The sequence below is a fragment of the Microtus oregoni genome, unplaced genomic scaffold, assembly GCF_018167655.1.
Source record: "Microtus oregoni isolate MIOR12 unplaced genomic scaffold, Mior012 000044F_ref0000062, whole genome shotgun sequence".
NCBI classification, from domain to species: Eukaryota; Metazoa; Chordata; class Mammalia; order Rodentia; family Cricetidae; genus Microtus; species Microtus oregoni.
Window position 1 is genome coordinate 19,627,754 of NW_024543218.1, and position 24,702 is coordinate 19,652,455.

At 42.3% G+C, this 24,702-nt stretch overlaps 1 protein-coding gene across 1 annotated transcript in view; it reads right to left on the reverse strand.

The window, feature by feature from the left end:
• The window catches only part of LOC121434713 (reelin-like), a 447,768-nt gene that overhangs the window by 236,246 nt on the left and 186,820 nt on the right, over positions 1-24,702 (reverse strand). Inside the window, exons 4-6 of the mRNA XM_041633615.1 lie at positions 18,743-18,813; positions 6,402-6,434; positions 3,839-3,917 (exon numbers count right to left, since the gene is read on the reverse strand). Of these exons, the coding sequence (XP_041489549.1) occupies positions 3,839-3,917; positions 6,402-6,434; positions 18,743-18,813 (183 nt within the window). The remainder of the gene's footprint in view (positions 1-3,838; positions 3,918-6,401; positions 6,435-18,742; positions 18,814-24,702) is intronic.

Consider the following 24,702-nt stretch of genomic DNA (forward strand, 5'->3'; position numbering starts at 1 on the left):
AGCTATAATGTAGTTTATTTCTGATTTCCCCCTGAATTCCTATGGTTGTCCACAGGAATTATAAACTGAACAATGTTCATGAAGGTTCTAGACCCATGTGGGAACCACACTGGTATAAGTGCCACATCTTTCATTTCAGGAAGATTGGTGAGGTGTTTAGTTGTGGGAATGTGGCCATAAATGCCACAGCCAGCACTCTGCCCCTCTCTGGTGGTATGTGGCATGGACAGAGACACGGAGGTGGCGTGGATGATGACCCTTTCCATATGGTCACCCAGTTTCGATCAGGCCTTTGATTATGAGATGGCTCAGTGCATACAGCACTTGTCCAGCAAACATGAGGACCTGAGATCGAATCCCCAGAACCCATCTAAAGCAGGGCACAGCGGTGCATGCCTGTAATTACAGCATTTCTCCAGTAAGATAAGAGGAAACAGGATGAAGTTCACAGGTAAGACAGTGATACACTCCTCAGAGAACAACAGAGACCCTGTCTCAAACAAGACTGATAGCGAGGACCAACGTTCAAGGCTGTCCTCATCTTCACACACGTATAGACTCTCATGACATGCATACATAGACACAGACACACACTAGAATATCTGAATTTATTGGGAGTTTGTTCTGAGCTGATAAAGTTTATGTTTATGTTTAAGGGGTCCCGGCTACCCGATGATGCTCTTTGCCCTTTCCTGTGAGTCTGCGTATCAGCATTCCTGAATGCAATGCAGGCATACTTAATTGGATTTTTTTTTTATACAAATGTGATTCAGAGACTGAAGCATCAGGTAAACGGATCAAGATCATTTTTAAGACTCGTGTCTGGGTTTAGAAGAAATCTAGCCCATTGTATAAATACCATCCCAGGAAGAAGGGAAGCAAGGTGGGAGAGTGGGGAGAATATGGCAGATGGAAAGAGGAAGGAAAGCAAGGCAAAAAGGAGTGGAGGGGAGGAAAGAAAGGAAGGAGGGAGAAAGAGGGGGAAAAGGGAGGAATATGTATCAGGAGAAGAATGAACTTTCATGAACACTTGTCATGGTTAGGTGTGGTAGAAGCACTCACTTCTCAAGACCTCATTTTTTTTTTTTGCTGAAAAAAATGGGGGTCACAGAAAGAAGGGAGCTCTTTACTTTTCTCAGGGTGCCCAGTTAGCAAGCTACATGTTCGGAAGTTAACTATGCTGGCCTGATCTCAGAGGCTGTGTCAATTCTAATTTAACAAAACGCCTTCTCAATTAGGAGAGTCACAGCCTATATTTTCTTTAAAAAAAGAAAAAAGAAAGAAAGGAAGAAAGGAAAGGAAGGAAGGGAGGGAGGGAGGGAGGGAAGGAGGGAGGGAAGAAGGAGAGAGAAAGTCTTAAAGGAACGACGTGAAAGGGTTGTCATAAGCAAGCAGGCAGCAAATGCACTCAGAAGCACGTCTATCAGCAGTGCTGGTGCTGTAAGGTTAAAAGGGGGAAGCATCCAAAAGAATGGAAAAAACATAGCATAAGCAAATGGGACATAAAATCCATAATTTTGACCAGGAAAGATCATACCCAATCAATCATGGAAATAGTTGAAGTAAAAAATCAATCACACTTCATTGATTTTTAAAAACAACAACAGATTTTGAATCCCATAAAAGTCACATTTTGTATTTGTGAGGAAAACTGGAGACGATGAGTCAGCCTGACAGAGATGAACTTTCCTGAAATAACCCAATCATCTGTTAACGTCTATATTCATGGAACGCAAAGCGATGGATGTCAAGAGAAAAGGAAGAACTTTTTCTGGTCAGACATGGCACCTAAATATTTTGTTGTTGTTTTTTTTGCCTTTTCTTAAAACAAATTTCTATTTATTTCAAGACATTTATATTTGGATTTTTCCCAGAGAAGAATCGTCCTGTAATACATTGTTTTCTTAAATATGTAAATTATGAGACACTATGGGCCTGTCTGGGTTAGTAAATTTTATTCTATTTAATACCATCCAGACTCATATACCTTTCTAGAGAAAACGTAAAGGACCCCTTGCTACTGCCAGAGTCCCAGCACTCTGTCTGTCTGTCATCTTCAGCTTTCAGTCTGAGGGCCACTTTCTCCAAGAGAATCCTGCTGGGGTTTCATTCCTCCGCTGGGTCCCATGCTAGTAACTACTCAAGAGAAATGTGATTTCTAACAATAAAAACCCACTTAAACAATTCCTGCTACATATTTGTGTGAGTGCAATATGCTAACCGATTATGCCACTAAAATATCTGTTTAAACAGTAAACATTAGGAAAAGAGTGACCTCATATGCTGTCAAGGGTAACAGGATCATTTGTTTTCTAATCTTGAGTATTGCTATTGGTTGGGTTTTCAGTCCAGGTTCGAAGTTTAGCATTTTTTTAAACTCTTCTTTACCTGCACAATCATATACATATTACAAAAAGCCCAAAATTCAGATCATTTTCCCAACAGGTCTGATTCACAGGCCCATTCTAAGGTCAGCAAAACTGTTACACATAAGCAAAACTGTAATCTATGGCCAACGTATTTAGATAAGTTATATACAAAGGTTTCTAAAGACTGAATCTGAGTTCATTATTGGTGCGGGAGAATTGTTTGTAACCTGTCAATCATGTTTTAAATAAACGCTGATTGGCCAGGCAGGAAGTATAGGTGGGAAAACCAAACAGGAAGTAGAAATGATGCAGTGAGAACAGGAGAATTCTGGGAAGGAGGAAGTTCATTCCTCCCACTCCTGCCCAAACCACCGAAGCAGCAGGATGTGATCTGCCCCACTGAAAAAGGTACTGAGCCACATGGCTAACATAGGTCAGAATAATGGGTTAATATAAGCTACAAGAGCTAATAAGTAGCCTGACCTAATGGGCCAATCAGCTTATAATTTATGGAGACCTATGTGTGATTTTCTTTGGGGTTTGCCGGCTGTGGGGTATCGGGCGGGACAGAAAACCCCAACAAGTAGGCCCCTTCATGTTCCACATTACTTTGTTGTCCTCAAAACTGCATGGAATTTATATTTAAAAGCCTTCTAAAGAAAGTCGGATAATGAATAGAGCTAATAGGAGAGATGATTTCAACGTATGATGAAGCCATTTGTCATTACACGTGAGACATTTTCCTTTTTCCACTCAGCAATAATTATTAAATACATTCTAGCATGACATTCTATAAGGCTAAGATGGCTAATCTTGTCAACTTGACACACGTGGAAAGAGGGAACCTTAGTTGAAGAATTGCCTCCAGCAGATTGGCCCGTCCTCTGGGCATGTTTGATGAGGAACTGATGTACGTAGCCCAGCCCACTGTGGGAAGCACCATCCCTAGTCAGCTGGCCTCACTGTATAAAGCACCTGAACGTGAACATGGCGGCAAGCCTGTGAGCAGTGTTCCTCCAAGGTCTCTGCTTCAGGTCCCACTTCAGTGATGAACCTGGAAGGTAACCTTAAATAAACCTCAGAAATCAAGCCAGGGCAACAGGGCCGACCGGAAGGACAAGAGAAAATGGGTCAGAAGAGTACATGGTAGCTGCTTGGGCTGCTTCTGATCATGCTGTTTACTGAAGCAACAGAAAAGTAAACTAGAATAAACTATGAAAATCTCACAAAACTGAGTATCCATCCAAGCACCGAGAGATTTGAAGAACACCTCCGTCCAATTTTAAAGAGGATCCTAACGGCAGTGTGGCTGGTATACAGTTAATTCCACCATTAACCCTGCTCACCAATACATTAGTACTCAAAAGCAGGTGAATTTTCAGTAACTGACCCTTCAGGGAGAAAACGTTTCCATGAAACAAACTCAGCATCCTTTCTCCTGTCAAACGCAACACGTTCCCGCAACTTACCATATGTTGGGATTTAATTCCAGTTGGTGGTAGGAGTCAAAGTCGTCCCGTAGGATCACACTGTCACTGTGCATTTCAGCTAGGAGAGGGAAGAGAGCATTGAGAGAGGCATTACACAATGCAGGGGATTACCTGTGGGTGTCAACAAGCTGCATCTAGGAAGAACAGTCGTCTTTTACATTCAAACTGACAGCTAAACAAGCAGGTGGTTGTGACTGCTCTGCCCCTAAATGCTGAGGGCGAAGACTTTGCTGTTTACTGTTTAGACTTCGTGAAGCTACTGAGTGGTCACATTCAGGAGGGCCCGTGTGGAAAACGACTACACAGAGCTTGTCACTCCATCCTGATCCACATCACGTCTACCGAGCCACAGCCTGGGCAGAACTGCTCTGCTCACTGAGGCCTGGAGGAATGGGATGGAGTATTCTGTTTACTGCAGCCCAAGCAGCTACCGTGGAGTCTTCTGACCCATTTTCTCTTGTCCTTCTGGTTGGTTCTGTTGCCCTGGCTTGATTTTAGAATTCCTTCATTCATTATTCATTTAGTATGCTCTGAATGGCTAACTTAGCTGAACCACCAGAATTGCACAGAAAAATACTATCTATACATATAACTAATGCATATGTGCAACTATAGAGTCAGTTTAAATCAGGGAGAATGCGGGGATGCCAGCCATGGAGGAAAATCCAGCAGCACCACCTTGCAATTGTATTCCACGCCTATTTTTAAGCATTAGGATTTTGAGCATGCCAAAGAACATCTTTATACACTGTAGAGTGCCTGCTTGCTTTGAAAAGAAGGCGGGGCAAAATGATTTTATGGCCAGCTATGATGTCAGTGTGCTCACAGTGAGAAGGGAGAAGGTAATTACTGCTCTAACAACATTCTCGCTGGATTGGGGGTGGGGGGGCTTGTGTGGGAAGTTTTGGGTAATCTAAATCCCCTGTGACTTTTCCTTATCATTTTGTTTGATTGAGCTACTTTTCAGAAAAATTAAAATCATATCATGTGACAACAGAGACTTTTTAACAATTTTTATAGTTTTCAAAGTTGATATTTTCTGCTTCTAGGGGCTCAGTCACATAATTCTCTGAACTCACTGGGTAATTAAAATCTCTTCCAGATATCAGGGAAGATAATTTCAAATTCTATTTGGTGACATCCTACCTATGGCAGTCTGCACCCCCTGAATACCAGGTATGCCAGCAGGCAAGCCTATAATGAAGCCATGGAAACCAGCAAACCAGCACGTTCTTAGGATAGCTCCTCCTCAGAGCCTGAGGCATGAGGACAGGGAGAAGAGGGCCCAGTGATAGGCTTTGAGCAGGGGTGAGTTAATGATCCCTCCGAGCGTGTGGATGCGGTGTGGGACGTGCCTACAGGATACAGCTCTCTCAGGTCACAGCTTGGCCCAGACTTCACTGCACCACTGTGGGCCACCAGCCTGTCGCGGCTGCCGGAAGGAACGCTTCTAAGCAGCTATGTTCAGCTGCCAGAGAGGAGCCCCAAGCTGTAGCATTACATAAAAGCAGAGCTTCTCAAGGCAGATTTTCCAAAGAGAAAAACAAATTAATTGGGTTCGTAGGTTGAAAGGAAAAGCCCAAGAGGCAAGTAATGGACCTATCTGAGACCCCACGGTAAGAGACACCAGGAAAGGCCGGGACCAGCGAAGGCGATTCCTTTCACTCATATCAAACTACAGAGAGTACGAAACTGCTTTTTAAAATAAGTCTTCACTGGCACAACATGACAAATTTAACTCTTAATGGTTAATTGTTTTCTAGAGACAATCCCCACCCCAGGTTAGCTTCAATGAATACAAAAACACATTTGGTATTCCATTCATCACCAGATAATATGATACCTTTTACTATATAATTTGAAATTTCACTTATACATACCAACCCAGTGAGGTAGATATTGTTATTGATTCTATTTTACATGTGGGCTTAGACAAATTACTTGATCAATGTCATAACTTATAGCAAGTGGTGGCAATAAGATAAAAATAGCTAGTTTGGCTCCAGAATCCGTGCTTTTAACCATCGCATTGCCTTGCCTTGAAGAGTTGGGGTCATCGAGTACATGGTACTGTTAGGAAATCATGGCTTCCTTTTTTTAAAGTTGGTAATCTCTTAACAGCTTCCTCTAATGTTAGAAGAAATAACTGAATGACTGCTGCTTTCAACCTAGGAATTCGAGCAGAAATCTTAAATTTAAAATGACCCCAGTGTGTCCATATCCATGACTCCTGCCTCTGCACTCTGGGCGGGAGCTCTGGAGAAACTTAGCTTTTGGACCCTCAGCCATAGGGTGGCACTGAACTCTAAGAGTGAAGGTGCTGACATAAGGAAGTCCTTGAGGGGCAGGGCAGTTGCTGGGAGGCCATTAGCTCCCTTCCCTGGGAGGCCATTAGCTCCAGCATCTTCTGAACCTGAGTCTAGGTGAACCCTAGTGAAGGTCAAAGAGCCAGGGAGCTGGGGGTTTTCACTCCACAGCAAGTGCCAGAAGGGGGTGGGTGACCAAGTACAAAGCTGATGGCGTCAGATCCTTACACACTTACCGAGGTGAAACTGAGCACTGGCTTCCGTGGGAGCTGGAACGAAAGAAGAACAGAGAATGATTGATTCATCATAAAGGCAAAACCCAGTGACAAGCAGTCACAAAAGCAGCTACAGAACTTAGTTCACATGAAACACATCACACCACACAGCTTGGGGCTTTTTACCCTGCAAGGTTAAAAAAAAGACATGCTAAGTCAGTTATGGTGGTGTACACCTTTAATCCTGGCACTCGGGAGGCAGAGGCAGGCGGATCCCTGTGAGTTTGGGGGCAGCCTGGTCTACAGAGTGAGTTTCAGGATAGCCAGGGCTGCATAGAAACCCTGTCTCATATTTTTGGTTGTGAGCCTAGCCTTTAACGGCTGAGCCATCCCTCGGAACCACAATTCTTAGTTAAGGGAACCACTTTAGGGTGAGCAAGAGATTTGACCCTAGAGGGGCTCCCAAGTGCCCAACATGAGGTTCCCAGTTAGTTCCTTGGGTAGCTGAGGATTGGGAACCTGAAATGACCCTATCCGAGAGCAATACTGACGAATATCTTGCATATCATCATAGAACCTTCATCTGGTGATGGATGGAGACAGAGACAGAGACCCACACTGGAGCACTGGACTGAGCTCCCAAGGTCCCAATGAGGAGCAGAAGGAGGGAGAACATGAGCAAAGAAGTCGGGACCACGAGGCGTGCACCCACCCACTGAGACAGTGGAGCTGATCTACTGGGAGCTCACCAAGGCCAGCTGGACTGTGACTGAAAAAGCATGGGATAAAGCCAGACTCTCTGAACATGGCGAACAATGAGGGCTGATGAGACGCCAAGGACAATGGCACGGGGTTTTGATCCTACTTAATGTGCTGGCTTTGTGGAAGCCTAGCCAGTTTGGATGTTCACCTTCCTAGATATGGACGGAGGGGGGAGGACCTAGGACTTGCCACAGGGCAGGGAACCTGGACTGCTCTGTGGACTGGAGAGGGAGGGGGAGAGGAGTGGGGGGAGGGGTAGAAGGGTGGGAGGAGGGGGAGAAGGGTGGGAGGAGGGGGAGGGAGATGGGAGGCTGGGAGGAGGTGGAAACTTGTTTTTTGTTTATGTTTTTTTTTCTTCTTTTCTTAATAAAAAAATTATTAAAAAAAAAAAAAAAAAAAGAAACCCTGTCTCATAGGACTCTGCCCAGTTCACACTACTGACAGCCGTTTCTACCCTGCCCCATAATGATTTCCAAATTTGAGGAGATGTCAATTCACTACCTAAATGTAAGAGTTCATGACACACACACACTCAAAAGTCTTCTCTAATTTTCAAAGAAAACTGTCAACTAGATACAAAAAATCAACTTCTCCTACAAGTGGCAGTGGATCAGCTGTGCCAGACTAAGAATCCAGAATTAACAGTATTTTCAAATGAGACCGGTTCTGTCATGTGGCTTCAGCTTCACATATGTAATGCACACTGAAGACATTTGTGTGGGATTTTAGAAAGCAAATTTTAAGATAGGGCATGCTCGCCTTTAATCCCAGCACTCGGGAGGCAGAGGCAGGCGGATCTCTGAGCTTGAGGCCAGCCTCGTCTACAGAGTGAGTTCCAGGACAGCCAGGGATACACAGAGAGAAACCCGTCTTGAAAAACTGCATGCACGTGAGTGTGCTCGCGCGCGCGCGCGCACACACACACACACACACACACACACACACACGGAAGAGTCTATGGAGAGCGCCATGATTAAATTTATTAGAGGCATTTGTGAAACTCTTACAAACTGAAAGATAAATACATTTAAAGATTTTATGTTTTGTATTGATTCTTATCGATCAGATTGTAGGGGATCCACAAAGGCTGCCTGAATTACTAACTCTGATTGAAGGTTTTTCTCCACACTAAAGAAATGTTTGCCCAATATCCGAAAATCACAGAGAGACTACAGCACCTGACGCATGTTCTCCCATATCACAGTGCATATGAACAGGCTGAACGGGGAGCTTCAGGGAAGAGGAGTGAAAGGATCTGTGTTGAACTGAATTTGTTCCTGCTGGTCTTGAGGCAAGGTTTCATTCTTTAGTCCAACGTGGCCTAGAGCTCACTATGTAGCCCACTACGGCCTCAAATTTAGAGTAATCAAACATTAGGATTACTGGTGCCTGCTATAGCAATAGGCTTGATTTAGAAACTTCCAAACTAGGAATATATAGATGTAGGGAAAAAAGTCTCAGTGTGTCAAGTGCTTGCTGAACGAGTGTGGGATCTGAGTTAGGCTCCCTGGCAGCCCTATGAGAAGCCAAAGGTGGTGGTGGACTACTGTAATACCAGCACCAGAAGGCAGAGACAGACAGAGCCCAGGTACCCACAGCACCGTCAGTGCAGCTGAAACAGCCTGCACCAGAGGGCAGAGACAGGCAGAGCCCGGTACCCACTGCACCGCCAATGCAGCTTAAATGGTGCACTCCAGGCTCAGTGAGAGACTTGATCTTAAAAGGAAAGGTGAAGAACGAGGAAGTAAGACAACCTCCATGGGTCTCTGGCCTCCACACTGATGCACAAGCCACACGCACTTGCAAACATAAAATAAACTAGAAACATATTGATGTTATACGGTTCCTCATGAGAATCAATGTTAGATGCTAACTTGTAAGTCCCAGTGTTATCTAAACGGTCTATGAAACCTTAGATATCAGTCATAGCTTCTTCCATTACATTAAATTATACTACAGCTGCCTTTCGTCTTATGTTGTATCCCTACAAATTTCATATTAACAATACTGGGTTGATAAAAATAATTTATTTGCACATAGTATTGACATACACACACACATAGTATCAAAGATAGATAAACTCTCTTAAGAACGAACAAATTTTGTTAATATGTGAATATAAAGGAAAAGGAGCTTTTTGGATACTCACTCTAATTTTGAAGACTTTTAAGACTGGACAGATAGGCAGTCTTACATGTGATACTCCTTCTAACAGCAAATTTAGAAAACCTTAAAGAAGTCAGATATTCTCATACTTAAGTGCACTTTGCGTATAAAATATATGCCAGTTTTTTGAGTGTTAGCACAGAAAAAAACGTAAAACATCTTACTAATAATTTTATATTGTTTATAATATATTGAAATGTTTAATATTTTACATATGCTGTGTTAACTAAATTAACTATTTTATTTTTGTTTCTTGCATGTGGCCACTGTAGATTTAAAACCACACATAGGGCTTACATTCTACTTCCATTGGACAAGGCTGAATAAAAGGAAGAAACTCTATACTGGGTATCCATTAGAGACTACTGCCACTCAAAGAAACTGAGCCACTCACTGTGGAATGAAAATCAAGAATTGAGATTTGTTCCTAGTCCTTTAAAACGTGGGCCTCCCAGGACCTCACACAATCAGAGTATCTAGGCTTACTAGGGAAAACGAGATTGTACGTGCTCTCCTCCTGAAAACCGTATTTCCTGCCAATGGCTTGTTTCAGAAGGAAGCTTTAAGGTCAACACGTGACTCAGAAACAATGTAGCTCTAACAAATTTCAGCTGACTTCCTGGGTGTAGTATTCAGTTCAATGAAGACTTCAGTTCTTCGAGAAAAAAAAAAATATCTAAAATTGAGCTGTCTGTTCATGTAACTGGGTGCTTAAGACCGTCTTTGAATCAGGTAGGTAATATACACTTGCACACGCACACACACACACACACACACACACACACACACACGCACGCACGCACGCACATGGCAATTCACACAAATACAGGCACTAGGCTACCAGAGCTTAACCTCCTAAGTCATTTTGGAATTCAAAGGCCCTAGGTAGTTTGGTCTCATGTATCTTTTCCCCTAATTTGAAATTCTAATGTATTAAATTTCCAAAGCTAAATATGACAAATTAGACATGGTCTGTGAAGTTAGTATTTAATGAGCTATGATCCGAGACTTTCATCTCCCCAGGAATAATTTCTTTATTACTTTTTGTATTTTATTGCAATAAAGCACCATTTGACCTTCAAGTATGATAATTAAACTTCCAAAAATGTTATAAATTTAGAGTGAAAATAGTTCTCCCTGTATTCAGAAAATAGTTATGATCAATATAAAAGATTACTTAATATTTAAAGCAGCTAAATTATACACAGAATCCTACAGTATTAGCAATTATTTTTCTCTTCCTTGCCCCTCTCATCCCTCACTTCAATTTGATTTGTGTTTTACAGAAGCTTATCCTCTTTAATTTATAAACTAAATTTAAAAGGATCAGACCAAAAATATATCCTTATGACTTAGAGAACTCTTTCAGGTAAGACCGGTTCTTTTATGAGCTGTCAATAACAGGACCCCAATGACTAAACCTTGAGACTTATTGTCCTGCCAAGCTTGTGCACACATATTTTTGGGGAAAAAGTCATACAGTTTTAAAAAAAATTGCTCATGATATGAACAACATTTTTTTTGAGTAAAAAAATAAGACTATAAAGTAATATACCATAGGAGTTGCTGATGCATTATTTTAAAATGTTGCTGTGTAATTTAAAAATTTTGAGACCTTTGAGAACTAAAAAGTACAGTTCTTGTTCACGGAATAGAGGAAAGTCAGTAGTAAGTTAGCCTGAAGGTCAAGAACATGTGATCAGATTTAAATAACATTCTGAGATTGGAACAACCAGGAGAAAGGCAAGGGAGAATGGAAGGAAGTGGAGAGGAAATGGGGGGCAGTAAGGGGAAGAAGGGGAGCAGAGGGAAAGAGAGGCAGGGGCAGTCTGGAGAAGACCTTGAAAGGCAGATGGAGCTGGGAGACTGGGGTCACTAACATGACAAATCCAATTTGTGTCAGGAAATAAATGGACTGGTGGAAATGACTGAACCCAAACCGTGGCTGTAGTTATGAACAAAACAAAGGCTTCTTTAAGAGATACTAAGGAGATTAAATAAGGAGATCTCAAACACACTGGAATAAGCATGGAAGACAGACATGAATGAGCAAAAGATGTTCTGTGGGCTCCTGCTTAGTGTTTGAGGTGATTACTAAAACAGACCTGCAATAAAAAGATGTAACATTCAAAGAAAGTAAAGTCCCGTGTAGAACCAAGTTGAAGGTACTAAAATAGCATCTAAATGTACATCGCCTATGGTGGCTCATCATGATTGTCAATTAGAGAAGACGTGGAACCCGAGGGCATCTTGTTTCTGGGCACGGCATGTCTGTGAAGGGTCTTCCAGATGGAGTAAACTTAAGTGGGAAGACCTAACGTTAAGGCAGGTGGCACCGCTCCGTGGCTGGGCTCCCTAGACTATACAGAAATGAAAAAGTGAGCTGGGCACTGGGCTTTGTGGTTGTGGCCATACCGTGAGCGGCTGCTTGACAGTCCTGCCACCATCCTTTCCCCACCATGACGGTTTGCATCCCCAAACTGTGAGCAGAACTGAGAAGATTCTTAAGATGCTGCCGTCAGCTACTTTGTCACAGTCACAAGAAAAGTGACTAAAACACGCTTACGAGTAAGAGCGACAACTAGCACTCACCAAGACGCCAGCCCCCATGCCAGACCTTGATGGCATTTAATCCCTTCACTCTATTCCTTTTGGATACAACCTAGAAGACCAAGCCCTTAGAAGTAACATGACTCAGAAAACAAACACTGTAATTCTTCCCATGTAACTGGCAAGGGCATGGAGACCCAGAAAAGCTTCGTAGCTACACAGTAGCGGAACAGGAACTCAAATGCAGAGAGAGTCACGTTCCGTGTTCTCAACCACTTTGTCTTATTGGCTCTGAGTCAGCACTAAAAAAAAAAAAAATGGACAGAGATCAGAGAAGAAAACCAGAGGGGGGAGGACACCAAGAACCATAAGAAGTTTAGGAATGGAATCTCCTGCAGCGCCTGCGCGAACGCTGTGGTGGGGAGGAGCCATGAAGAAACTAGAGAGAGGAGGCAAGAGAAGTAGGGCCCTGGACTGGCCGGGTTCCTAGTTCGTTAGTGGAATCCTGGCAGGTCAGGCAGCAGGGTTAGGAGTGGATCTGGAGGACACATGGTGTTCTATACAGAAGCTGGAGTGTGAAGGAGAAACCCTCTCAGAGGGATGCATGCAACAGTGAAATCCCTGTCCCAAAGAACGACGGCCTCGGCATTTTAAACATCACCAAGGAGGGGACTTTTGAAAAGTAAAGGCTGAGCAAGGGCCTCCGAGGAGATTGGAAGGCAGCCTTCCAGTGACTGTTTTTCTATATACATATTTTGATTTTTCCAGTTGTGGGTTTGGAGTAGTATCTATCTACTACAAACCATCTTAGGACAGGGTGTGACTCTCTCATATTGTCACACAATTCCCTCTGGTCTGTTTACAGCACCACACACGCCTACCGAAGAAAGAGCACAATTTATGCTAATTGATATGAATACGTTACAGTGCCTAAAAACTTATGAAAAACTATATTCATTTGTTATAGGCTCAAGTGTATTTTTATAGATACATCAAAATAAGAATGAATTAACAAGTCGTACGAAATAATACTTCACAAGGAAAAACGAAAATGTGATTGATGTATGTTGACATCAATTTCTCTCCTAAGTAATTATATATACTCAAATCTAGGCTCTGTCCTTTAAAATATGAGGGAGTCAAGCAGATTATATAGCAGTTTGAGTGGAAAGCCGGCTCTATGGGCATTCAGAGGCAGCCAATGTCAAGTTCCTTTCTGGCATAAATCTTGGTGTTTTGACTTTTAGACCAGATAAAGCTGTCAAGTGGGAATGTATACAGCCCCCAGAACTGCAGAGAAGGCAGTTTACACCCTTGTTCAATCACCTTGAAAGAAATAGCATCTATCTAAAACACCCCTTTCCAGGGAACATAAAAAGTAGCCGGACCCACCCAGGGACACTAGCAAGAAGTTTTACTGTGACCATATGAGCAAGTTCTGTTATTCCCCTTAATCTTGCCAGTCTTGGATCACTCAGGGACACTGTATCTGTCAGAGCCCCAGGAAGCCCTCAGTTCTTCTCTCTACTGGGTATTTTCTCAGACCTTGAAGCAGGATGCCACTACTGGATGGCTTCCCCAGCCTCCAATTCAGCCCTCTTTGTGTGTAAATCACAAGCCTGGGGATGCCAGCAACAGAAGTTGTAGCTGCTAAAGTGAAAATCAAGCTACAAAACAGCCACGGGGAAACAGATGTCTTTGACAAGCAAATCTTTAACTCGGGGAACATTCCAGTGAATTACTTTCCCTCTCAGCAACGAAAGTAGGTAAGGTGACCCACAGTTCTGACTCATACTGCGAAAGAAGACTGGTTTAATAAAGATTTTTGCATTTAAGGTTTTTGGAAAAATACTTATTGATTTAAGCTACTGAATAACAAGGGTATAGTCAAGGGAAGACTCTGGTAGATATGACCTACAAATGATGCTTAAAATATCACTGATTGACTGACTGATTGTATTGCCTGAACTGACCCCTGGGCATTGGGCTGACCACCATTATTAGCTTGGCCACTGAAATACACCTGACCCTGACCTTGTACACGGACACAAGTTCTAAGGTTTTGCTCCTTCATCTCTCTGATCTCTCAGCATTTCCCCTGATATCTGACTCCAGACTTTAATTATGAGGACCTATTAGAACCTGTGCTACAGGTACATTTGAAGTTTTTGAGGAACATATCTAAGTTTGATACCCTGCTTACTTTACGGGTTTGATTATTCAACGCTTGCATCCTTTCTCTCTCACAGTTGACATCTTCACAATCCTTAACACAAATGATTTAAAAATGAAAGGATTTGATGTCTGGATCAAACAATAGAGCCCATGACCACGGCCCAACGCCCATAGCGAGCATTTCCTCACAGCCTACCAGGGTAGCAGAAGGCAAAGCTGCTCGAGCTTCTCCGAATCAGAAGTAAGTCTGAACTCTCCTTCCGATAGGAAGCCTTCTCTTTTTTAACCGCTGCCATCAAGCCAACCACAGAGGGTCCCTGCACGGTTTATAAATGGCATGTACCCTCTGGGGGCACCACAGGGTATGCCTGTAGTCAGATCACTGAACCTGACAACTGGCCTTGCTAAATAATCAGTGTGCATGATTGAAGAAGGTATGCCAAAAAGCCCAGAGGCCAGCGGACGCACACATAGCACCGTGATTCTCCCTGCTCCATTCCAGGCCGTGATTTGTGTGCAAAACTGGCCCAGCAGCGGCCATGCTGACCTACTCACGTCTGCTTCACACTGGACGCTTGATTTATATATAATCCTATAAAGAATAAATTTTTTTCCTTGAGTTTTCAGAGGGTTTTGGCAATGGTGACTGTTTTTATTCAGGCTCATGTAATTCATGTGAATTTTCAAAATTTAATTTTTTTTAAAATAAAAATCTTCTTGGAAGTAGATGTGGTGGCATAAGCATGCAATCACACACTTGAGCGGTAGAGACAGGGGGATCAGGCAAGCTTAAGGATATTCTGGGCTATGTAGCAAGTATGAATTTTATGTAATTCATATTATTTTATGATCCCATCTCTTTCTTGATTGTCCAATAATAATTCTTAGGGAGAACTGGTCTACTCCACTTCCTTTGGAGTTTTTAGCCCATTCTAAATTTTCATCTTTATGGAAGCACTCCAAACAGCACTTCACTACCATTTTTTGTCTTTAAAATCTTAGTGACAGTTTGGGAAGTCTCTTGGACAGGCATATACTAATTCCTTGGCTCCTCCTTGGGTTTGTGCTCCAGTATTATCTTTTCCTGAGACCCTCCTGATCTGGGACCATCCTTTCCCCTGCCTGATCCTCTGTTCCTTGACATACCTCATGACCTACCCTAGCAAAGCCAGCACCCACGGTAGGCACTCGATAATCTTGGAGAGGACTGGTAGACATTTATGTTCTGTTTATTGCCAGTGAATGAACATGGGCATCTTCTACTCTAAACAATGGTGAGTATATAGCCCATACACACACACACATACATCCCCCCAACAGCAGGGGTAGCTCAGCACCCTCTCCAGGGCAGAGATGAGGATACACTCCAGCCTGTTGTCTGGACCACAACTACTGGAAGAACTCATCTGCAGAGTGTTTCCTGTTACTTCCAGAACCTCTGAATATAAGACAAAATAAAAATACCAAGGTGTGATCTAAGGCAATTCATTGGAGATAAAATGGAGATCTGTGAACAATTGTCACATTTATTTGCATGTATGATGAATGTGATGTGTGTGTGTGTGTGTGTGTTCACGTATGTTCACATGGGCATAGTGGCCAGAAGTCAGTGGCACATGTCTTTTTTGATCACTCTCTCCTGGATTTTGAGGCAGGGTCTCTCTCTGAGCTTGGCGCTGACCGATACAGCTATGTTGGCCAGCTATCTCTGAAGATTGCCTGTCTCTGTCCTTCGCCACCACAAGGCTGGAATTGTGGATTTATGACATGCCTGGTTTAGTATGTGAGCGCTGAGATCTGAACTGAGGTCCTCACGCTTACAGGGCAGGCACATTAGTGACTGAGCCATCTCCCCAGTGCTAACTAACAGATTGTTAGTAGACAGAATGTACAGTTTGCAAGAGTATACAGAGTGCTGCCTTGTGATAGCCAGCCAGTGGTCCACGGGAAAGGCTCCTCAGGAGAGGTAGCGAGTTTCCCATAGGAAATCCTTTACACTGGTTCTTCATCATCTATTAAGTGCATGCGTTAAGACAAGCATATTATGTATTAAAGGAAAAGAAACCGAGACATGATTCCTCTTTCCAAAGGCTTCCAGGTGGGAGACATGGACACTAGGAAGGTAATTAGGACCCACAGAGACAGGCCTTGTTAAGAGTCAGGACAGTCAAGCACAGGAGCGACATAGGCACCTGCATTTCTCTTCAGTTCTTGAGAAATAATTCAGTCCACCTGCTCAGCAGAAGTGCCCCTCTCCATCTTCAAAAGGTAAACCTCACAGTTATAATTTAGGGGCAGAGAGAATTTGTGTTCTTTTCTTATCACTCAATTAATATAATTTCATTGTAAACTTTTAGAAAACACAGGCAAGCTTAAGAAGAAAAGAACCCTTCACACTCTCCCCTTGAAGAGCTCCTACTTGTTATCTGGGCCGCTGACCTTGCTGGAGCCTTTGCTCAGCAGGAGCCTTCCCAGGTGATTGCTGAGCCTCCTCCAACCAGGAAGGTCACACCATCCTTCCAACCACAGTATCCTGACTGCAAAGGACTTGTAAAGTCTGAAACCCGAGAGTAAATGATGGCTTGCTGGCTTCCTCTCTCTCCTCAGCCTTGAGAGAGAGGAATACTGACGTCTAGCAGCTGGTTTAGTCCTCGCAGCTGGGCCTTGGTGTCCTCTTGTGGGACATAAACAATCTCACAGACATCAGCTTCAGACGAGGCCACTGTGCGATCACAACGGATGGAGACAGAAACACCACAACTTTATTCTTGCTTTCTCTCTCTCTCTTTCTCTCTCCCCCTCCCTCCCTCCCTCCCTCCCCTCTCCCCTATTGCATGAGTATCTGGAAGACTGAATCAGCCAGAACAGAAGACATAGAAGGGGCTGGAGAGATGGCTCAGAGGTTAAGAGCACTGGCTGCTCTTCCAGAGGTCCTGAGTTCAATTCCCAGCAACCACATGGTGGCTCACAACCATCTGTACTGACATATGGCGCCCTCCTCTGGCATGCGGGTAGAAGCAGAATGTTGTATACATAATAAATAAATAAATTTATAAAAAAAAAAAAAAGACATAGAAGGGCATCTGGTCAAGGAAAAAGGGATGGTTTTGGGCTACACAGAGCACTGGACTTTTGGATTAAGGCTCCCTCACGCAGTTTTAAGGCAGGACTGAGAGGAGGGTGAGTGGGGTGGGGATGAGAACTGAAGGATTGTGAGTTCAGGCAGCCCCCAGGCAACTGCTGGGACAGCATCTGCAGGACAGTCTTCCGAGGAAAGGAAGCAAGGCTGATGACCTGCCGGCATTCTGTTCTCAGACACCAGATACTTCTACGTTCTCGGTATTTCTGGCTCACAATGCAATCTTAAATTCTCCTGGTTCCAAGTGCCACAAAACAAAATCTGCTTTGTTTTAATTGCTTAATTTAATTAGAATCAATAAATTAAAATATATTATAGATGGAAGGCCTTGTACTGTGGTATATAGGGAAGGGTATATCGTCCTTTCATAAACATATTAGATATTCTTTGTGTTATGCATAGAACACTATTACATGCAAAAATATGTTATTTTATTTGAAGAAATCATGTTTTAATTAAAAGTAGAAAGAACCAAAATAAACACAGGGTTTCTAGCACCAGCTACCTCCCTGGCAGCAGGAAGCCGTCGCTCTCCCACCTTATTTTGGCTGCACCAATGCGATGTCTGTGGATTATGTGCTGCTGCAGAGCTCAGTGATGTCCTTCAGGTCCTGGCTCGGTTTTTAACAACACCGTAGGGACCAGACGTAAATTATGTGCACACGCAATACTATAAGATAGGTTTTGTTCTTATTCATTCAGAATTTTTCCCACTAATATTCTTAGCTTTTTATTTAATTTTAAATAGTCTAACCCGATTATAATAGACTTACACTTTTGTACAGCATAAGAGAACTTAAATTATAGGGATGTAGCTTTTTTTGACATTATATATTTTGCATGATGTTGATGCTCCCTGCTTTTATGGTATTCTGTTTTCAGTAAATATTTTCAAAATATGGAAAATATTTACATGATGATAGAGTTCCTGAGTTTGACTATTAAGGCGTATTTTTAAAATATCTACATTGTTGAAAGTCATAGAAGAAAAGTCAATTTAACCAAACAATACTGACAATAGGTTTTGGAAATTATGGAGGGGAATTTTTTTGAGTGAAGAATCTATAAGCAAATAATTAGAAGTTTGACAGCAACAACTTATCAAATGCCACTTAAGTAAAATCATACTGATTATGTCTATCTAAATATTTAGATACATGAGCAACTCATGATAAGACCAATTGAATCAAGGCCATAGATAGTACAGTGTAAAGTAATAATGAGAAACTTAAGTGGCAAATCAAAGGGGATTAATTCTGTACAATTTTATAACTACTATCAAATTTATCACTTCTGCAACAACTGAAAGCGATTCAGGAGAACATTTTATGAAAATAGGATACATTTTCTTTTGGTTTGTTTGCTGACAGCAAATATGTTCAGAAGTCAATATTTATCAATAACGAATGAATGAATAATGAGTAGGGATATGAGGTGGTCAATAATTCAATTTTAAAGCATCGTGATAAAGGAACATCAATGAGACGGCAGCCCAGTCACAACACGTAGGACCTGCCGTGAGTAACTCAGACGGAATGAACCAACAGGAACAGGGCCGCTACGTCCTTACCTCCTTGCTCACACAACTGCTGGGCTAGCGCATCTTTGAAAATCACCTGGCCCCTGTGTGTCGCGGTCGCCCTAAAAGTGAGGAGGAGAAGGTCAATTTTAATATACTGTAATAAACTTGATATTAAAACGTTCTTAAAAATAATTGAAATCTGCAGAGACATTTTTAAACCAAGAGTGCAAGTGAAAAACAAAATGAAGGCTTAGGTCCCCTGGGCCAACTGTTATCTGCAGGTCTGACTTGATGAAGACATTGTAATATCTGAGGCTTATTTTGGAGACAGCAGGTGTGGGCAGAGCCTGCATAGAAAGAATTATGGAAATGGCACTTAATAAGGTCTCCATACATCGACACAAAATGTCTTGTAGAGTATCTTCAGTGTGGGAGGCGGGTCCTCTCCAAGTACTTTTAAATTCTGAAATAATGGTCACCATAGCATGGAGAATTAAGGCAAAAAAAATATTTTGAAGGAATATTTTCCATAAGTGAGGACTCTTCACAGCTTTTATAATTAAAAAAATTGGAATAAAATCCAACTTCCCCTCCACCCACAGGGTGTAATTCCCCATTTACAAGGAGCCACGCATCTTCCTTCTAATCAGAAATAAGCATATGGAACACTGAGAGAACCCAGCACCCTGCAGCAGATTTGCTACCCCATGGCTATAATTGGAAATGTCTTATTAAAGGAAGAATTATTTGTTCTCTACATGTGAACTGTTTTCCTTCAGAAGAATGGTTTTGAGGTAAAATAGATTGTTTAAAATGAAATTAGAACAAAAACTCATGATTCCTCGAGAAACTTGATTTTAGAAAAGAAGCCATACAATTGCATTTACTGTCTAAAAACATATTCACATTAAATCACCCCAGGACAAAAACAATGTGATTCTGCCGACATCTGCTTAAGGTGGATTATAGACAACACACTGGGTAACTCCTGAGAGGGCAAACTTGGTCTTCTCATTACTCCTCCGTAGGACACCCTTTGGTCAATATCTCAATTTGTGCTCCTGACACCCCCCCCCCAATAGCACTGACTCTGGCTCCACGTGGATGAACCCCCTCACTTCATGCTGTGGGGCTTCCTGATCTCTACTCTCCATGGAATCGTCCCTGTGCCCTAATGTCACTAATCAAGCTTCAACTATCTGAAAATCAAGATGGAACAGTCCGTGCTGAAGTGTTAATAGGTGATACAGCTCCACCCTAGCACACCACAGCGGTGCAACTACGGAAAGTGCATCTTAATTAACACACATGCGCACACTGGCAGAATAGAGGCAGTCATGGGTGTAGACAGGAGACAGAACTAGTGAGAAGGCTCAGGAGTAGTCTCCAACTCGGGGCATGTGTGGCGCTTACAAGAGGAGTCCAGTTCTTGTTATGTGTTAATCACTTATAAGGAGAAGCCATCTTTCTCTGTGTGTATATATTTATAGACACACATGTTTTCTTTACTTTCAGAAAGTTGAAGTGAGGCCTAAACATTTGGGCATTCCAAGTTATAAGCATATCCTATAGACCTATTCTTCAGTAGAGGTTTTCTGTCCAGAGAGAAAGGAGTGACTTTATTCCCTCACCCATTCTTCAAATCAATCGAACCCAGTGCTCCTGAGATCTGTTTCCCATCTACTTCTAACGGCAACGCCGCATCGTAATTGTAAAGACTTCATGTGAAAAGGATATTTCAGAAATCACCAAGCAACAAGAGGACTGTTATAGCATATAGCGCTTAAGAGAACGGCTTTGTTCCACAATCCCAGAGAACTCAGACAACAATGAGGACACTAAGAGAGACTTACATAGATCTAATCTACATGGAAAGTAGAAAGTAGAAAAAGACAAGATCTCCTGAGTAAATTGGGAGCATGAGGACCTTAGGGGAGGGTTGAAAGGAGGAAGGGAGCAGAGAAAAAATGTAGAGCTCAATAAAAATCAATTAAAAAAAAGTTGGAGAAACCAGAGGGGAACAGGTGAAGCTCAGGGTGCAGGAAGGAAAAGACCACTTTGGAGAGACTGGAGAGGAGGAGAGGAGAGGGGCAAACTGGAAATTCTCTTAGCAGCGGAGACCTGATTCACTCTACCAGAGATCATCATGTGTCTGTGTATGAAGGAGATTGCCCACACTGGAGTAACTGACAGGGAACCGTCTATAATTGGAAACAAGTGTGTATAGCATTTGATCCACAATCAAAAAGTTCTAAAATCTGAAGACTTTATCCATATTGTAAAATTAGAATAACCTGAATAAGGTATACTCATGATAACATTATTACACACGGCCATATCATTACTTTTCTCTTTATAAAAAAAAATTCACAATTCTATCACACACACACACACACACACACACACACGAGAACGGTTAGTTAGCATCTGGCCGTATGTGCTCTCCATAAACAGGATGTGTCCAAGCACTAAGGTGCAAGGCCTATCACAGAATTTGCTCTTATCTCTATTTCAAGTATGAAAAAGCACCGTGCCGTGTTACCCCATGCTGTTCTTCCAGCTACTCAGCAACTCCAGAGTTGGAAGTCAATGCCTTTATCCATAGGTTTATTTCTCAATGTTTGAACAATTTTATAAGCATCTCAGCACATATAGCAGAACAGTAGCTGAAGGGACCTCTGAGTTCATCTAGGTAAAACTTCTATTTTTTCTTAAAGCTTTTTTTTTTAAAAAAATAATTTGTCTTTAAATTATGTTAAACTGTTGCCGGGATGTAAAATAAAAAATAAAATGAAACAAAATAAATTGGTTACAAATGCAATTTCCACACAAGAATATAAGGCACTTTAGGTATACTCCTCCTAGCCCCTTCTCTCCCTCCTCTTCCTCATCCCCACCCCCACTGGTCTCCTTTGTTCTACTGGGTGGTTTTGCTTCTGTTTTCATGCATCCTATACATATATGGTTTGATTTTTCTACAGTCTGGGACCCAAAATTAAGAATAAAGATGAAGTATTTGTTATTTTCTGAGACTGACTTAATTCACTTAGACTGAGGATCTTCTATCATTCCTGTTTTTCTGAAAACCTTGTAACTTCACTCTGTTCTATGTGTGGCAAGAATTCCATTATGTTTATGAATGGTATTTTCCTTAGCTATTCTTCTGTTGATGAACACCTGGGCTGATTTCATAGATTAGCCACTGTGAATAATGCCTCATGGATCAAAATGTGAATAAAATATTGATGTGCGATGATCTCTGTGGTATAAAGAATACACACACACACACACACACACACACACACACACACACGCAACCCCCTAAATTAAATAACTCAGGTAACAAATGGGCTAATGAAGTGGATGGACAGTTCTTAAACATCTAATTAGCCAAGAAAGATGAAAAACCATTTAGTACCACTCGGGCAGAGAAATGCAAGTGAAAACTACATGGTGACTCCGTGTGGCACCAGTCCACGAGGGTAAATACAGTGAGGGTCTGAAGGCTATGGTGTGGACACTACTTGGGGAAATGTTAACCAGTCCAGTTTCTACGGCAGTCAGTGTAGACATTTCTCAGAGAACTTAAAGCAGACCTAACATATGAGCCGGCTGTATCTCTCCTGGGTATTTACCCCAACAAAGCCAAAACTCATTTATTTAGCAGTGATTCTCGTTCAGCAAATGCATATGGAATTCCAAGACGGAAAGTTTGAACTTCAAACTGTGTTCGAAGAATTAGCCTTCATTTGACGTACCCTGTGTACTGCGTTCCCTATATCTTCCTGAGGCATTCTGAAAGCCACCGGTCTAGTCTAGCTTTCAACAGCACATTAAGAGGGAACCGGAGGCTTATTGAAGGTCACACAGTCTGTCCTGGGCAGATGGGACCTGACTTCAGGTCTGTGGTTTTCAGTTCCTTTGGAGTTCCTGCAGGAGTCTCCCTGGGAGCAGCGGGAGGGAGCAGGGAGTGCTCAGGGCACTGATCCGTCCAACTGGAGTCCCGGGACTAGTTAGTTCTAGAACTAAAGTTCTCATTAGCTACTGTGGTCTAGGAAATGGCTCAGTAATGAAAAACCGCCTTGAGGAACACTGCATGCTGTTTAATTATCCCAAGTTCTTTACTTCCGAAAAGCGAAAGCCACAGCCACTGTTAAGTGGGCTGGTATACCATGGCTATTATTGTAACATCCACTAAGAATTAAGATTTGCGACCCACTAAGCCCTGTTGTTGGGCTCTCCATAAATCAACCCAATCCTGACAAGAGCCCTGTGAAGATTGTAAAATTCTTCTCTTTTTTTCTGAGACATAGAACTAGTGATTACAAATGTCATAAAACTGGAGATGGTGTCAGAGTTTGAGCCCGGGCAGTCCGAGTGGTGAATCTTCTTTTGACTCAGATGACAATGTGGAGGTTTTCTGTCTCTTGCTGAGGGTGCGCCTGCTTTCGGGTCTGACTTTAATATCACATCCGCTCTGGCTTGGGCTCTACTCCAATCCTTTAGGACCTTTAATTTAATCTTCTGGATAATCCGGCTTATTTTCTAGTTCGAGTTAGAATCTTGGTGACACACCCAGCACCGACAGGAAATTCGCCTTTTAAAATACCAGTTCCGTGCATGGCATTCTAAACCTCTACCCCCAGCACTCAGAAAGCCAGAGTATATAAGGGCTGCAAGGTTCAGGCTAACCTGAGCTACACAGGGAGTTGAAGGCTACCCTTGGCTACACAGTGAGAGCTTGCCTCAAAGACAACAAAAAAACCAATGCTATCATTAACACTTGCCTATTCTCCATTCTCAGCCACAGGCAGACTCATGATAATCATGGGTGCCTTTCCTTCTCATAAACCTTCAGGACATTGGGGAGACACTTTCCCACAGAAATTTCCACCTTACAGTAGGAGTTCCAAGGTCCGTAATAAGTGAGAAAACCAGGTGGCAAACACGCGTTTTGTCGCTTCATCCCAGGAGATGACCCCTCTACCCACCACAGGCCACTGGAGTCAGTGATATCAGGTCTACTCAGAACATGCTTAGATCAATAAAATTATTCATGATATGATAATCTGATTTCAAATAATTCATGGAAATGTATGTATCATAATATGGATGTGCACATACATGCACACACACACTCAAGAAATGTTAAAAGAATTAAAAAGCGCTGAGAGGAAGATCTTCCATTTTTAACCCACAATATATTTTTAGGAATACACCTCCCATATTTTTAAGAGTAGATATCCACGGGATACAGTGACAAGCCTTATTCAGTATCATAATTGCTATTTTATATAATTTATAGTTCCTTTTGGAGGAAAGCTCATCAAATCTGTGGTGCTAATAACTATGTTGGTACTATTTGCACTTAATTTTCTATAATTAGCGGTAATTTTTTTTCAGAAGAGATCAGAAAATATCCTTATTGTTCAGCATTCTGGAGTATAGACCAATTTTCTCAAAATGTTTGTAATGAGTACTTACATTCCGGGAAGACACATAGATCTCTAAAGCAAGCCCGCCAACAAGAGTCCCATTAAGTAAGTAATTTTAAAATCATGTTTGGCTGCTCAGTTTTATCATTTTGACAAATTCTATAGATCCCCCCCCCCAAATGAAGAGGTTCATTGTAATCACCACGTTCAGTATTTTAAAAATAGCTCATGCAGTTAGTTGAGAAGTGCAGGCAACTGTACTCCTAGAATAGCTGCTAGCCAAGGCACTCGAGGACGGGATGTGTGCACTTTGCTGTGGTCAAGAGTTGAGGCTCTGGCTGCGCTGAGAAGGTCCAGCTTTCAACACCACACGCTGCCAAGGATGTGCTATAAGACGCTGGAGAAGCTGCTTTAAGCATCCAGCTTTCACACTCCCCACGTGAGGAGAGAGACAACTTGAAATCACTACTGTCACTTGAAGATAATAGTCACTCTTCAGATACTGAAGTCTCTCAAAAGAGGTCAAACTTCTGGAGAGAGGGAATCACTAATTTACAAAAAGTACCCACTCAC